This window comes from Zootoca vivipara, chromosome 15, assembly GCF_965207765.1.
Source record: "Zootoca vivipara chromosome 15, rZooViv2.hap1.1, whole genome shotgun sequence".
Classification (NCBI taxonomy): domain Eukaryota; kingdom Metazoa; phylum Chordata; class Lepidosauria; order Squamata; family Lacertidae; genus Zootoca; species Zootoca vivipara.
The window spans coordinates 40,569,882-40,586,403 of NC_142598.1; the positions used below are offsets into that span (position 1 = coordinate 40,569,882).

A 16,522-nucleotide genomic window follows, 5' to 3' on the forward strand; every position below is an offset into this window, starting at 1 on the left:
TGCACCGAGACCTGCCAACGGCGTGACTGTCATTTTATGACTACTTTATAGATCTCAGAGGAAACCAAATTCCTCCCAAAGCATTATATTCCCTCCCTCCATTCTCTGTACAAGGTAAACACAAAGTTCTTTTCAGCATTTCTGTTGCAGAGATGTGTATTGGTGCTTATGAACTAAATATTGTTGTGGTTGTTATCTGTACTTCCAGACCACTTTTCCCCCTCCTTCTTCTTCTCTACCTGGAATGTCTTATCTTTGAGGCCAAGATTTTTTGGGGGGATAACAGCTGTTATCTTCATAGCTGCAGCTCTTGCCTCTGTCCTCAGTGGGCATGGTTTGCAAAGCCGATAGTATGTGGACTTTGATTGATATGCCCATGATGGATGCAACCTTCCAAATAAAGGCATCAGAACACAGTGCCCAAAATAGCAGGACTAGTTTTGGTGCAACATTTTTTTAAAAAATCTTACTGTCTCTCTTCAAATAAATTAGTCACATTTAAAACATTTGGGGCTTTAAAAAAAACACCTGAATTAAGAACAACCCTTTGGTTTTATTTGGAGACTCCTAAATCCTGTGATTGAAACCGTAATTCTCTGCAGGCAAAGGGTGGAACCCGATGCTGATTGCCTGCAGATGAAAGTAATTTGGCAACAAATCGGGGAAAGGGGACAATTTTGGGCAATTTACCCCAACAACACCTCCCAATCCTAAAAGGCACCATTGTTTGAGACGGAACTACCCTAGCATTTGAGGGGAGGAAGGAACTGATGACGCAGAAGAATAGGACTCCCTGCTATCCTTGATCTAGATCAGTGTTTTGCAAACTTGGGTCTGCAGCTGCTTTTGGACTACATTTCCCAGCACCCCTGACCACTGGTCCTGCTAGCTAGGGATGATGGGAGTTGTAGTCCCAAAAAAGGCTGGAGACCCAAGTTTGCAAAACACTGATCTGGATGGTGATGGGGGGGGGGATACTTGCATGTATAAGAAGCATGCTAAAAACCAAGAGATTATTGTTTTAATTTTCAAGTTTTGTATAATCAACGAAGCGTTGCAGCTGAGATGCTGAAGCTAAAATCATAAAAGGATGCCGTGGTGTTTTATAAACATTTGCCACTTAAGAAGATCTCCGAGGGGGAAGGTACACTGCAAGAGTTCCCTCTTGGAGCTTTTTTTGAGAACGTTTGTAGCACAAGATCTAAAAAGCAAACTCACAGAATAACTTTCAGCTTGAGTTAAATATAATGGCTGTCCTATATTAGAATATAATGGATTACATGAAGTAGGAAACACAGCAGATGAATTACTGATGTTGCTCCCAAGTACTGGGCTTGCTTTGGGGTGATTTATGAAGACGGCTAAATCTTTTTGTGCTTTTGTATAATGGAGCCTTTTAATGAGACTTACAGTGCTCACTGGCTTGCATCTCAGGCCTGGATATTATACACCGCAGCAGCTCTTGCCAAGACCACATCTACTAATTCTTGGCAAATCTTTTGTTTTCGCCCCCGCCCCCAGCAAAATTCAACAGAAGCCAGCATACTTTCTGTGAGCCTATGCATCCTGCTTCATAATAGATTTCATGTGTGAAATGCACCGGGCAAGCCAAGTAAGATTCAAAGATGAAAAGACTCAGCATAGTTTGGAAGGAGTTTTTGTTTTGTTTCTGCTCCGTCCCTTTTTCTCTGGAAGCAATTCTGTGCCGTATTCTCCCTGATTCCACATTTATTAGGCTTTGACTAAAGAGAGAGAACATGCGGAGCAGAATAGCACAGGGGAAATTATGAAGATGACAAATTATGCCGGTTAGTGAATTTGACAACTAAACGAAAATGGTTCCTTGGGCATTCTTAAAATAACTTGGCTATTAAAGCTGAAGTGTTGTGTTTTTTCTACGTACAAAAGCAGACATGCAGCTGTTTCTCCCCCCTTTTCTTGAAAAAAAATTCCTCCGAGGATTTACAAGGCAGCCTTGCAAGATTTTATATTCCTTTATGCTTCTGAGAAGGGTTGGGTGTGCCATTTAAGGAGGGCAGCAGCCTCGGACCACGTTCTTCAATATTTCTGATTATTATGAAGCATGCAAAATGACCACATCATTTGCTCCATAAAGTTGGCATTTGAAATTGCTGTGAATCTTTCCCCCTGATATTGATGTATATTGATGTATATTCTTTCCTCCCCCAAAGTGAAGCTGAACTGGAAGCCTTGCTTTTCAGCTATTCAGCGCCTCCAACTTCATAATGCAATTGCGTCCTGAAAATTGAATGCATGCAGTTGCAAATTGCACGGGCAGTTATTGCATATTTCCAGGAATGCAGATCTCTCTGCTGGGGCTGTTTGCTCCTCTCTTTCAACCTTCTTACAGTAGATCTTCTTGCAAAGAAAGGAACCAGAGTTGCCCTCTTTGCAGAGCATCAAAGCCTTTCTCCCTTTTTAGCTGCTCCCACTGAACAGCTGATGGACCGGAGGGGATGCAAAGGGCTGGATAAAATCTGGCATGCAGTATATGACCTGTGTGTGCTACTGGCATAGGTAAAGGTAACTCTGGGGTTGCGGCTCTCATCTCGCTTAATTGGCCAAGGGAGCTGGCGTACAGCTTCCATTTCATGTGCCCAGCATGACTAAGCTGCTTTTGGCGAACCAGAGCAGCACATGGAAACGCCGTTTACCTTCCCGCCGGAGCGGTACCTATTTATCTACCTGCACTTTGATGTGCTTTCGAACTGCTAGGTTCGCAGGAGCAGGGACCGAGCAACGGGAGCTCACCTCGTTGCGGGGATTCGAACCGCCGACCTTCTGATCGGCAAGCCCTAGGCTCTGTGGTTTAACCCACAGCGCCACCTGGCATAGCCCATCCTAATAAGCTTAGGAATGGAGAATGAAGCTTACCGGTGTAAAGGCAGTGGAAGTAATAGGCCACAACTGCTGGAAGTTGGCTACAGATCAAGGTTGTGACGGATACCTGGCATCTCTCAGATTCAGACTTGGAACCTGGAAGGGCAGAAGCCGTTAGACAGAAGGCAAAATTTATTTGTCAAGATGGTGCTATGGAACAGTAAAGATAAGGCCAGCTCTTTATTTCTTCTGCTAGCTGAGAGTAAGGCTCCAGATCCCCCCATTTGAAACGTCAGGTGCTTCGCAATCCTTCACTCTCTGCATCTTTGCTAGTTGAAAAAGCTATTTTCGGCACCTCCAGAAAAAGTTTGTGTAGCGGAATGTAGAGGAATGTAGCGGAAAGAGTGTGTAGCTGCAATGTGTTGGAGGGAAATGGATGCAAAGCAAGTTCCGTGATGGAACCTGTGGTTAATTGCTCCTGAAAATAAATGCGCCAGTGTTAGCACTGAGAATTGGACACAATCAGTTTACCCTGGATAAAGTAAATGAATCTTCTAATGATTCATACCTCGAATCGTGCATCGAAGCATTCAAAAGGAGACTGGCAAGCACTCTGAGACCGGCGAAGTTAAAACCTTGTTAATCCTTAGAGATGGAAATGATCTATTCATCCCAAAACGGCAACAAAGGACGGGACAATGGGCACATAGTTTAAAACAAACTTACAAAGAGGGCTTGCACCCGAAGCCTTTGAACAGTGTCTGGAGTTACAAAGATGCTTTCTGATCAGCAACTGCTCTGTTGTGTCAAAGCTAATCGGTGTCCCCCTTCCCCCCAATATTGTGGAGCCAAAGCCCTTTCATCTTCTGCGGTTCCTAGAGGGTGTTGTGCTTTCGAATAACAGCAATATACAATTGAGCAATAACTATCGAGACTCGGGGCATTTCCTGGGGATTCATGACCGAGGGAAAGAGTTCACCGCAGGCCGTTTATCACAAGGCAGAATCGGCTGTTCCCCCGGAAATGCCCCATGCCAAGATCATTAGTGCTCTTATTACCTTTGCATTTGTTTACTTTTTCAAAAACTTAGGTTGGGAGGAAAGCATAATTTTGTTTCCCTGCCGTTTTCTTTGCAACGCTACGGGGTAGCCGGCTCTCAATGGGGCCGCTGCTGCGTTTCATTATTCCGGAGAATTCGTTTCTTGCAGAAGGAGCCAATCAGATGTCTAGAATTTTACTCTTGTTAAGGGTATAAAGATAATTTATTATGGAAACGCTCTCCAGTGTAGTCGAGAGCCCCCAAGAAGCTAACTAGAATGGCCAGCTGTGTACAGTGATTTTTTAAAATCAAGTGTGGATTTTCGCATTACATTCCAGCGATGTTGCACTTAAATTGGCGGGGGGAGCAGAGGGCAGAGGCTGTGTGCAAGGATGCTGTCTTTAAAAAGCGGCCGTATTTTTCATGTTGCCGAGACGGCACTTTCATTTCCAGTTGGCGGAGTTTTTATTTGGGGCGTTGGTTAATGTAGGCATTGGAATGTGAGACAGGATGAGCCCCCCCTCCTTGCAGGACGAAAGTGCCTTCAATTTGGCTGATGCAGAAGACCGTTTAAAGTTTTTAAAAGTAACAACAACAACAACAACAACAACAACAATTTTATTATTTTTACACCTCCTGTTTGGCTGGGTTGCCCTCCCAGATGGCTACCGCTTTCTGCCCTTTCTGTCGCAGAGTTGGATGACGAAAGCCTGGCCAAGAACGCCACTTACGATAGTTATCTTCGTGAATTCAAGTCTTGATTTAGCTTTCTGGTTACCTTTTGTAAAGGATGTTAATCTTGGGGCAGTGTTTGAACTTGGGAAACGTGGAGTCCCGAAATGTCACTTTAACACCCACCTCGCAATTAGTTAGAAGGACAAAGCCTGAGTTTAGAGCTGAGTTTGCGGTGATGTGAACTAGAAGGAAAGCAGCCAAGCAGAGAGAAAGGAAGAGGGAGCCATGCCGGATCTCTCTCTGAATCCGAAATGGCGGTTATGGGAGAAACAAGGCTCTTTTGGGGTGCTGGTACTGTGAACCCCTCCATCTTGGGCTCAGGTTGTCTCTAGTGGTCAATAAACCACATATTCTAAAGACACCACAGTCTCCGCTGTGCCTCATTCCTAAAAGGAAACCCGAAGCCTGGGGAAGCACCTGGAACCTGCGGGATCCCACACTCCTTGGAGATTGGGGTGCAACAATACATTGCAAACAGAGTGGCCACGTGCTATGCTGGCTGGGGCTGTTCTAGTCCAAAACATCTGGAGGGCACCAGGTTGGGGGAAGGCTGGTCCAAGTGAAGGACACCTGAGATCTCCTTTTGATTTTCTTGCACTTCTCTTTGCGAACTTAAGCTCTGCATCTCTCGGCCAAGACCTCTGAGGAAGCAGTCAGATGTTTCAAATTTTCTCTGTGACTTACAAAGTGTTGCCAGATTTACCAATAGGAAATCAAAAATTCCTTTTGGTGAAAGCTTCTGAATGGTTTCAGAAACGTTTCGCAAATGAACCTAACAGTTTTGTAGTTGTCAACAACAACAACAAATTAATTCATCTTCAGATAATAACAAAAGGTTACTTTCTTTCAAGCATTGTCTGGTGTGTAAAGGAACATGAGCAGGAACAGGGGGGGGGCTTGAAGTTGCTTCTTGGTAGCTGGCTCCTGGGGAAGCCCATTATGATGGAAACTATTTCATTTCTATTTAAGTCATTACTTCTGAATGCATATCTAAGACATATAAATTAGCATATTATTTAGCATATAAATTAGCCTTTTATAAAAATCTTTGCTGCTTTTGTCCTGCTTTTCATTTTGCATGTCCTTCTTTTAGGTGGTGTGTTGATGGCCACCTCAATTCAAAGAGCTTCTATTGGTTGGTTGGTTGGTTGGTTGGTTGGTTTATCAATTTTCCAAATACAGTGGTACCTTGGTTCTTGAATGTACCGTATATTCCGGTGTATAAGACGACTGGGCGTATAAGACAACCCCCCAACTTTTCCATATAGTTGGGATATACTTGCCGTATAAGAAATACGACCCGGGGTATAAGACGACCCCCAACTTTTGAGAAGATTTTCCTGGGTTAAAAAGTAGTCTTATACGCAGGAATATACAGTAATCAGTTCTGGGAGTCCATTCGACTCCAGAAACGTTTGAAAACCTAGGCGCGGCTTCCGATTAGCTGCAGGAACTTCCTGCACTCAAGCAGAAGTCGCATCGGACGTTCGGCTTCCGGAAAATGTTTGAAAACCAGAACACTTGCGGGTTTTTGGCATTCGGGAGCCAAAACGTTCGAGAACCAAGATACGACTGTATAAAAAAAACAATTGGTCAAACATTTTCCAATCTACATTCCCTTGATAGTCGACTTCCCTTCCATGGTGTCCTTAAATTATCTATTGCTGCTGCATATTATAATTAATCTATTCCTCCTTTCCTCAACCTTATTCTCAGAATCCCTTTTACCTGCTAGTGTTATAACATATTTACAATTAAAAAAATAATCTACAAACATTTCCCAATCCTCCTTGAAGGTTCTCTCTTCTTGTTCTCTAATTTTGCTAGTTAAACTTGCTAATTCAGCATATTCCATCCATTTCAACTGCCACTCCACTTTCGTAGATCATGCACCTTCTCGCAATTTGGGGGCATATAAGTCTCTCGCGGCAGTCATTGCATACAGAAACAAGTTCCTTTGATTCTTTGGCACATTAAATTCAAAGACCTTCTAAACCCTGTCTTTGGTCTTACATAAAATACCATAGCATTTGAGGCTTAACAATCTAAAGCAGGAATCCCCAAACTTCGGCCCTCCAGATGTTTTGGGCTACAATTCCCATCATCCTTGACCACTGGTCCTGTTAGCTAGGGATCATGGGAGTTGTAGGCCAAAACATCTGGAGGGCTGCAGTTTGGGGATGCCTGATCTAAAGTGTGCATTTTTTCAGGACAGTGGTCAACGTGGCTAGCCTGACTCTGTGGTCCTCACCAGCTTAATCATACCTCGGGTTGTGAACGCTGTGGGTTACGCATTTTCGGGTTGCGCTCTACAGCAAACCCGGAAATTCTGGAACGGGTTACTTCCAGGTTTCAGCACTCGCGCATGCGCAGAAATGCAAAATGACGTCATGCACATGTGCAGACGCTGCGCTGCGGGTTGCGAACGTGCCTCCCGCACGGATCACGTTCGCAACCCGAGGTATGACTGTAAAGACATTTGGAAAATGCACATTACTTTTCCATATTGATTTTTTATATCTTTCTCAACTATAGTATAAAGTCAGAGAATGTGAACATTTCATACAATCGACATTTGTTTTTCCCCCTGTCGTGGGGTAAATTGATCTATCATTTCTCCCGTTAATTTGTAAATGCATATTTATGACCCCTCTGAAACACTGGATCTCTCTCCCCCCCCTCTCCCTCTCCCTCTCTCACTTCTGCAGATGAATTGTTCTCTCTAATTCTTGAGAATAGCATTCCTGAAAGTGGGGGTGGAGAAGTGTCATTTTCACTCAACATATAATCAGATTAAGTTTCAGTAGCTGTCATTATTAGTTACACTGGAATTGTATTCATGGATCTGCCTGTTCGTTAAAAGGATTTAACTCAATAGGCATTCCTGAAAGCCTTTTCTTTACAGTTTTTGAAATGGTCCCCTAAAGTGTTTTCACAACCTCTGAAGTGGCTGCTTAATTCGGCAATTACTTTTCTGATGCTGATTCTATTTTTCCCCCCTTTTACCCCAAAATATATACACACACATATATATAATATTGCTACACTGAATTTCATCAAGCCATCCCCATTATGGAATGAGCTACACAGGGGGTGCTGTCAGTTCGTTTCTCTGCACAAATAAATATTTGATTCATTCATTTGGCAAAGGCATCTGCAGCTTTGCTCATAACGTTGTATACATTATGAAACTTTCTCCAGCATTGACTTCCTTGGTTTTGAATATAAAGCAGATGTGAGACTCGTAACATGGCCCCCTGGTAAATCTTGGCTTGACCTTTGACTTGAGGACTTGCAACTGTTGAAGGAATTTATTTTCTGCGGTATTCTACTCACCATCCATTTAGGCACCCATTGCCATTGCAACGTAAACCTCAAACAATGCAGAGCAATAGCAGATAACTAATCCTGGCAGAATATAGAGCGATGTCTGAAAAGTTGAAATTCCTGAAAGGAACTTTGTGCACTTATGTCAAAGATGGATCGCAGGGGAATCCCTTGAAGTCTTCATTACAATGGTTTGCTCCCCACAGAGATGGGGATCTTGGAAAACCAGGAGACACACTTATGGGAGAGAAGAAGGGAGAACTCAGCATTCATGTCTCTGATGCAAAAGATTTGATTGTCAGATTCATTCATTCCTACTATGACCTTATGTGTGGTGGACTTAGCTCGTTGCAATGGATCAGTCTGGCAGCTCTGTAAACTTCCTTGTGTCCCTTGAAAGGTTCAACTATTTGTGGCATGAATGGAAGGTGGCATACAAGCAAGCCTATCTTCACTAGTTCTAATGTCTATAATTCTAAAATTAGCATTGTTTCTATTATTACGGAAAGAAGGCATTGGTGCTTTAATTCCAGTAACAACATGAAACCTTCAAGAGCAAACATTAGCATGAGAGAGAGAGAGAGAGAGAGAGAGAGAGAGAGAGAGAGAGAGAGAGAGAGAGAGAGAGAGAGAGAAAGAAAGAAAGAAAGAAAGAAAGAAAGAAAGAAAGAAAGAAAGAAAGAAAGAAAGAATTGGAGAGAGAACTCTCAAAATGTTGAATTGGTACTGAGTTAAAGTTCTTCACCCAAATGTTCACATTAAGCAAGGGAATTCAGTAATGTTGCTTAGATTATGTTAGCTGCTTAAGGGTTTCTTACTAAACAGTGATCATAAACAAACAAGGACAGCACTTACAAGGCTTTGAGATCTATTTAGCTTTTGGAATTCACTGTTTTATGACATATTGTTCCAAAAGACTTGAGTTATGAGGCATTTTGCATCTGATGAAGGAGTTCCTAGCCCCTGGAAGCTTTGTAATAAATTTGTGAGTCTTCTAAGGTAGCACAAGGCAGCTTGGGTGGTCCTTGCCTGTGGAGTTTTGCTGCTCTAGATTCACGGCCTTCAGCTTTCAAAAGGTCTTCTGCTCCCTTGTACCTGGCACTGCCTCCCAAGACACCTGTGTGATGATGCTCCCTGTTTCAAAACCTTCAGATCCTTCCTAAAAGCTCGCCTTCCTGTAAATCCTTGGCCCCATGGCCTGCTGTAATCTAGTATAAATTCGGCATATTCCCCCCCTGTTTACCTCTCCGTCCAACTCTCACCTCTCCCTCTCTTGCGTCCACGTGTAGATTGTACGGGGCAAGATCCTGTTGTCTTGCACTTTGTAAAGCTTCATGCACATGGATGGCCCTGTATAACTTAATATACCTTTTAATAGGTTGAACACGGTTGATAGCTCCTTCATGTGAAGGAAGCCTCATGCAATTTACTGGATAGCAGTGTGAAGTGGTCTGTATTCAGGGTTTCAAGTTTTCCACACTGCCCCTCGTAACATGGAAGAGAAAGAGTTTGTTGTTTATTGTTTATGGTCCGTTCAAGTTTTGAAGGGTTCCTTGAAGAGACAAACATTCACATGTACTTAAACAACCCCGGAAATGGCAAATATCCCATTTCCGGGGTTGATGTGAATTGGGAGTCGTACATCAGCGTCATCGACTGGTTCCATTCCTGTTCTATAAGGCACTCAGTGATCAAGTGCTTTATTCTATTGCTAACCTATTTATTAATCCCTGGAGCAATAGAAATATATAGAGAAGTCTCTCTTCTTTCTCTTTGGCGATCCCTCATAGCTGAGTAAGATTGTCTTCCATAAACATGGTTTTAACAATGGGTCCATAAGTGACTGTGGAGGCTAATTCTGGATCCACACGTCCTTCCACAGTGGGGACATTGGTTTCCAAGCGGGAGTTGACCATGGTGTGGATTTGCCAAGCGTGTTCCTCTTAGCACGTTTCTCCCTTGCGTCCTGAGTTCGAGTGTCTTCAAAGCCAATGACACCTTTGGTAAAGGCTGTTCTCCAATTGGAGCGCTTGCAGGCCAGAGTTTCCCAATTGTTGGTGTTCATACTACATTTTTTTAGATTTGCCTTGAGACAGTCTTTAAACCTCTTTTGTTGACCACCAGCATTACGCTTTCCATTTCTAAGTTTGGAATAGAGTAGTTGCTTTGGAAGACGATAATCAGAAGTACACCATCCGCTGCTCCGATACGGATATTTGGAACCGTTGCGCTCATGTTGCCCTTTGTTCTCTTTCCAGGTTGTCTGCATTCGCTCTACGTGGAACGCCCTCTCGCCAAAGCTGAGCTGCGACACCCGGCCACTCATTTTGAAAACCCTGAGCGAACTGTTCTCTCTTGTGCCTTCCTTAACGGTGAACTCAAACGAGTACGAGGTATGCCAGAGGACCCTCAGGGTCCCTTCCAACTCTACAACGCTAAGTGCCTTAGCCTTGAGGGACGCCTCTTCTTCGGATATGCGGTAGATGCTGTCTAGTATTTTAGGAATAATTATTTTAAAATTGTCCAGTAGCACCTTAGAGACCAACTAAGTTTGTTCTGGGTATACAGATACACTGAGATACACTGAAACAGAAGTCACCAGCCCCTGGTGGGAGGGTTTTTTTCTCAGATAGGTAGTAGGAGATGGGTGATGGACTAACCCATTTAAGGGACGTTCCTATAGCCTACGCTCCTGAAAACCTGAAATCAGCAATTGTGAGCTGCTGCGTCAGGAGTGGGGGACCTTTAGCCTCCCAGATGTTGTTGGACTACCACTCCAGTCACCCCTGACCCTTGGAGTCCAGCAACATGAAGAAGACATCTGTTGACGTCAGGGCAGTCTCGAGCAGGTCGCGCGCCCTGGTGCTGAGGGGCGGAGATCGCTCCGGCGCCCCCTCCCTCGCAGGGCGCAGCATGGTTTCTGCGCGGCTTTGCCACCGGGGGTCTACCTAGAGCCGGCCTTGGTTGACGTCGGCTAGCCAGGCAGGGGCTGCTCTGCCACCACAGCTGGAGGAAGCAATGCTCCTGAATGCCAGTTGCTGGAAATCACAGGTGGGGAGAACGCAGCTTATTTATACCACTTGATTGCAAGGATTGCATCTGTGGCCACTGGGAGACTGCAGTGCTGGGACTAGATGGGGCATTGGCGGTGGCACCAGATTGACGTATCAGCTCAACAAGCTCTAGCTTAGGGCCCCACTCTCGTGGGGGCCCCAAAAAACTTTAAAGGAAAAACATACTGGGGGTCCATTTCCAAAATGTAAGATAAAAAACAAATAAAATAAAACCTACATACAGGAACAGTGTTTTGTGTTGGGTAGGCTCCTATCGTGGACGCAATGGGCCCTGCCTGCTCGCCTGCTCCCTAAAATATCATTATGAGTCTTTGTAAATTGTGTTTCTAAAGGAACTTTTGTTATTGGCATTGTTAAGTTTGTTATGAATAAAAAAATCATTTTTAGTTAGAGCTTAGTAATTATTTCACTATTAATATACTTCTTCTTAATTGCATTTCACTATTAATATACTTCTTCTTAATTGTATTTCAGTTCAACAATTACTTTGATAAAATACATAGTTTGTTATGTGCGATATCTATGAGGTCCATAAATTACCATGTAGCATATATTCAACACAAATAAACAGTGGCAATTTGTTTTGGACAAAGGACACCTGGACATAGAAAGGGCCCCCTTAGCTTCAGGAGCTCAGGGCCTCATCCAATCTAAATCTGGCCCTGGCCATTGGACTGATCTATTCTTAACATTTGAACAGGGAAGTCACAGGCTCCCCCTGCCACATATTATTTCACAGGTCAGCTATACTGAGGGCCCCTCCCTCTACATCATTTTATAGTGCAATATCTGCTTTTTGGACTGAATAAAAATGTTCACACCTCCTGGTTCTGGTGAGAAGCTGAGAGCAATGTTTTGATAAGTGACTTGCATGCTTTTAGCGGGAGAAAAATCTCTTAAAGTCTGTTAATGTCACTGAGACTACAAACAATGTGAATAGTCTACGAATTGCTCCTTTAGGAGCACTAAAAGGCCAGTTCCCTTCCCTCCCACAGAAATGGCACTCGTCTGCGTTTTTATTGTACACCATTGGATATTGGCTCTTGAGAGTAATTTTTGACCTTTTGAAATTCTCCCCCTTAGTATGCTAAGGTCCATTGGTCTGCATTTTTAACCCAGCTAAATTGCTCGAACCATTTTAGTTACCGTAAATTGAGCTGAAAAAACACCCTTGGAAACTCTGAGCCCTTAACTCCTATTCTGAGGAAACTGCCCAGCCATAAACACCTATTCTCTGAGGGAAACGTAATAGAAGGCTGAGATATTATTATCGGCTTGTATTGTGTACCTTGTTGCCCAGATAAGAAGGGGTGTGTTCTGGCGTGGTAACCCCTTTTTCTAATTTTTGTAGAAATTCAAAGTTCAAGTCGTCAGCTTCCTGTGGAGCCACACACAGAGCAAGGTGAGACACTGGAAAAGGAGGTTGGTGCCGTTTGAGCAAAATGCGTGTCACAGACTTGGCACGGCTCCCGATGCCATGTGGCTGAGGGGGTGTTCAGGGAGGCAGGAGAGGATATATTGTTTAATAATATCCTTTCCAACTTGTCTTAACAAGTTCTATGATTTAGCAGAGTAACATTCCCCTTTTTAAACTTACACAGCGGATAACGTTTTTGCCAGGCTTGTTTAAGCCTCTAAAATAAGTTTTCTGGTAATTCCCCTTTTATTCCCTCCTAAAAAGATAGACACAACAGAGTCTTGTACAAAAGTATAAAATAGTTTATTCACAGATTCATTCAGTTTACAAAAGGATCCCAGAAGGCAGACTTAAGTTACAAAATATATTCACCTTGAATCTATCCCATAAGGAGATAGTTCCTTTGTCCTCTCTTGGCCAAGAGGGCATCTCAGACTGATGCTTCTTCAACGAAAGCAAAATGGAGAAGAGAGAGATATGGTGGCCAGCCCTGTGCTTTTGTTACCTGCACAGGTGAGGTCACGCCCAAGTCTGGTCACATGTAGAGGAAGTTTGTCGCAGCCCAGGAGGAAACAGGAAGTTTATCTACTGGCTGGAGAAACATCCCTCTTCATGTCTAAACATGTCCACTCTAGGAATGTTGTATTTGACTGCTCTGTGTTTCACACCCCACAGTGGCCAGGCGGGAAGTCGCCCCAGGTGTCATCACTGAGGGGGGTGACAAAATACCAGGTGGCACTCTCCGCGGGGCCTGCAGCACGCCCGAGCCACACGTCTCTCCCGTAGGGCGGCTGAGTGGGAGGAGGCAGGCAGGCTCCTCGGAGGCCCCACGGCGCTCGATCAGCTTGCTGCTGATTGGCTGTTTAGGTTTAAGCAAGGAGTTTCAGGTTCAATCCCCGTAAAGGACAGCTGCATATTCCTGCATTGCTGGGGGTTGGGCTAGATGATCCTCAGGGTCCCTTCCGACTCTCTGACCTTGTACCACAGGGATGTATGATGTGATTGTGACTTCTTTCATCTCCAGGATCCACTTGTAGCCACATCAGCGTACAAATCTCTCTCTGAATTTAGCTCAGAAGAACACATCGTTCTCCATCTTCCCGAACAGGTACACCTCCCTCCCTTCCTTCAAACGCAGAGGAGAAGTGATTATTTGTCAGAAATGCAAAGAGCTCTCCCTTATGCTAGAAAGGCTGCGGAGAGATAGGCTCATATTTCCATGCGTGGTGGAGTTGCACATTGGTCTACACCTCTGGGGAAAGACGTTTCACGTTTTTTCCAAAATTATGCAGCAATCCTTTCCCCTTTCTTGCCTTGTTATCCTCAGACTCAAATTTAAACAATAATGGATAGATTTAGTATTTTTCCTGTTGTCGGCAGCCCAATTAACAATAGCCCAATACTGGAAACAACCTATAGAAATCCCCATTGAAATCTAGTTAAATAATATTTGGAATGTGACTCTTGCAGAAGGGCAATTAAAGACATTTCAAGAATAGACACTTTTGACGAGACGTGGCTTATTTTCTTTTCCTTTATAAACGAGACAGAAGGTACTTTTATTCCACCCACAACACAAGAATATCTGTGGAGAGGATACTTGAATTGATAATGTGTAAATAAATGTATTATTTGTCTACTGTGTATTGGATATGAAACCTAATAGAGTTGTACCTTGGTTTTTGAACAGCTTAGTTCTGGTGCCTTGAACGACGCAAACCCAGGAGTACGTTTTCCGGTTTGTGAACTATTTTTGGAAGCCAAATGTTCGACACGGCTTTCACAGCTTCCGATTGGCTGCGGGAGCTTCCTGCAGCCAATCAGAAGCCGCACTTGGGTTTCCGAACATTTTGGAAGTCGAACGGACTTCCGGAACGGATTCCATTCGACTTCCGAAGTACAGCTGTAATAATGTATCACTGAACAAATTACTGTAGTTTTTTGTTGTTCTTGAAAATCAATACAATTTATTGGGGGGGGCTAAGAAATGGAAAGAAGAGCAAGATAATGTGGAAGAATAAAATTAATAGAGAGCTATCAAGAATTAGCAATCATAAAGAAAAGAAAAACATGTATTTGTTTAATGGATGTCTTGCCCTTGATTGGAGTTGTCCCATTTCTTTATTGCTCATACAGGCAAGACCAGAATTGCCCCAACCAGAAGAGGGGGGTGTAAATGAAGAGGAGGAGGAGGAAGAGGAAGAGGTGGATCTCTCTGTTCCTGGTGCCTCCTATATCAAATTGTTGATGCTGACTCCTCCTCCCGTTCTGCCAGGTATAATGCATGCAGAAACGAACATTCTGGCCAGACCTTTGTATAACATTGCTTCCCTTCTGAGGAGTTCCTTAAAATTGCTGCTAAGTGATGAGAAGCAGGTGCCAGACATACAAATGTTGTACTGTACTAAGCAGTCGTCTTCGATCTCTGATGTTGGGGACAAATGGCTGGAGAGGGTGGACTTCACCTTTGCAGATGCACCTAACGGACCAAAACAAAATGGTAGCACAATAGATCTCGATCTGCTCCAGTGAGCCGGTTCTTAAGCTGTTTTTCAGTAAATGGCCAAAGCTGGATCTTACTAACTGTAACCGGCCAATGCATTCCTTCTGACATTTGCAGGTGTGCTTATATTCCTGTACCAGACTGTGACATTTTTATACTGCTAATGAGTTAGCCTCAAAGAATGACAGCAGAATACATAAAATTTAACGAACCTGGGCAAAAGTCTTCAAGAATATATGGTATATCGTGCAGAAAGCTGGTTGGAATGTTTGGGAGAGGAAGCCCGGGAATTTTCTCTTTAAATTATGCAGAAGTGTAAGCTAACAAAGTCCCTTTTGAGGTGTTAAGCTGCGCAAATTGCCCAGCTTGTGTAGCTTCTGCAGGCAAAAGATGACAATGCAAGATTCGTGTAGTGTGTAGACGGAAAGGCAAAATCTGTAAATAAGCTATCCTGCAACACAAACCGACACTTTGTTCTCTGGTTGTGTTAAATAATTTTTCGTCTCTTTAGTGGATCCTGCATTATATTTGTAGGAAAGTTAACAGGAAAATATTGGGGCCATTTTCATTATACTTCCTGCTGGCCATTATACACTCAAATGTAAATAAAAGTAGAGGGGGGGGGGAGGAATTGAGAACATATTGGTGGGCGAGAGGGAGAAAAGATGGGGAAGGACTGGGCGTAAAAATCAAAAAGTATTCCAGAGTCTGTTAACTGATTCTGTGACACTTTGCATGTTTCTGGTTTCCCTGAGAGAGCATGTGAATGCTCTTTTATTCCATGTTTGCTGCGGTTTAGCAGGAAACCCAGCACTGTATTTGGTACAGGAAAAACCTGCATCAAAGCCACAGGGCTAATTTGAAACAGTTGCTATAAGCTCCCCTTTTGAGGAGAGCGGGGAGAGCAACAAGTTTTCATTGTCTAGTAAAAAGCGCTAGCGGCCTGTTAAACCGACCAAGCGTTGCCAAACTTTGGCAATTCATGATAGCAAAAGAGTAAACCTGCTGTGGACTCTCTCGCTTATTTATCTGTGCTACTACGTTTTGCTTTGTGAAGTGTCTTAGCATGTTGAGAATTCTTTACAACTGTAGCAATGAACTCGGAGAGCGTTTTTTTCAATATTAAAAATAACCTTTATTATACATCTGTTTACATTAATTTACATGTAACTTAGACAATACACACAGTTCACATCACAACACCCACACACCATAAACACTAACTTCCGATTATTCTTTTTGTGCTGTTTTATACTTTGTTGAACTAAGCACATTTCATTCTTCTCATTTTACTTTCTCATTTAGCATCAGTAAACTTTTGCTCTATACATTTTCAGTATTCCAAGATTCATTCTAGGTCTCGGAGAGCGTTTTAAGGTATTTGATCAATGTTACCTATCATATTTGCTGAGTATTGGTAACCTTTTTTGGATTAAAATAAAAAAATTCCCTCCAGCAGCACCTTAAAGATCAACTAAGTTTTTTATTTTGGTATGAGCTTTTGTGTGCATGCACACTTCTTCAGATACACTGAAATAGAAGCCCCCAGATGCTTATATGTAGAGAAAGGGTGGGGAGGGGTATCA

The 16,522-nt window shown here is 43.3% G+C and overlaps 1 protein-coding gene across 2 annotated transcripts in view; it reads left to right on the plus strand.

Moving 5' to 3' along the window:
• Positions 1 to 16,522, plus strand: part of FOCAD (focadhesin) — a 106,718-nt gene that overhangs the window by 42,205 nt on the left and 47,991 nt on the right. For both annotated transcript variants that reach the window (XM_035140663.3, XM_088658826.1), the window contains exons 16-19: positions 10,201 to 10,335; positions 12,368 to 12,418; positions 13,458 to 13,541; positions 14,570 to 14,708. In XM_035140663.3, coding sequence (XP_034996554.3) covers positions 10,201 to 10,335; positions 12,368 to 12,418; positions 13,458 to 13,541; positions 14,570 to 14,708 — 409 coding nt within the window. The remainder of the gene's footprint in view (positions 1 to 10,200; positions 10,336 to 12,367; positions 12,419 to 13,457; positions 13,542 to 14,569; positions 14,709 to 16,522) is intronic.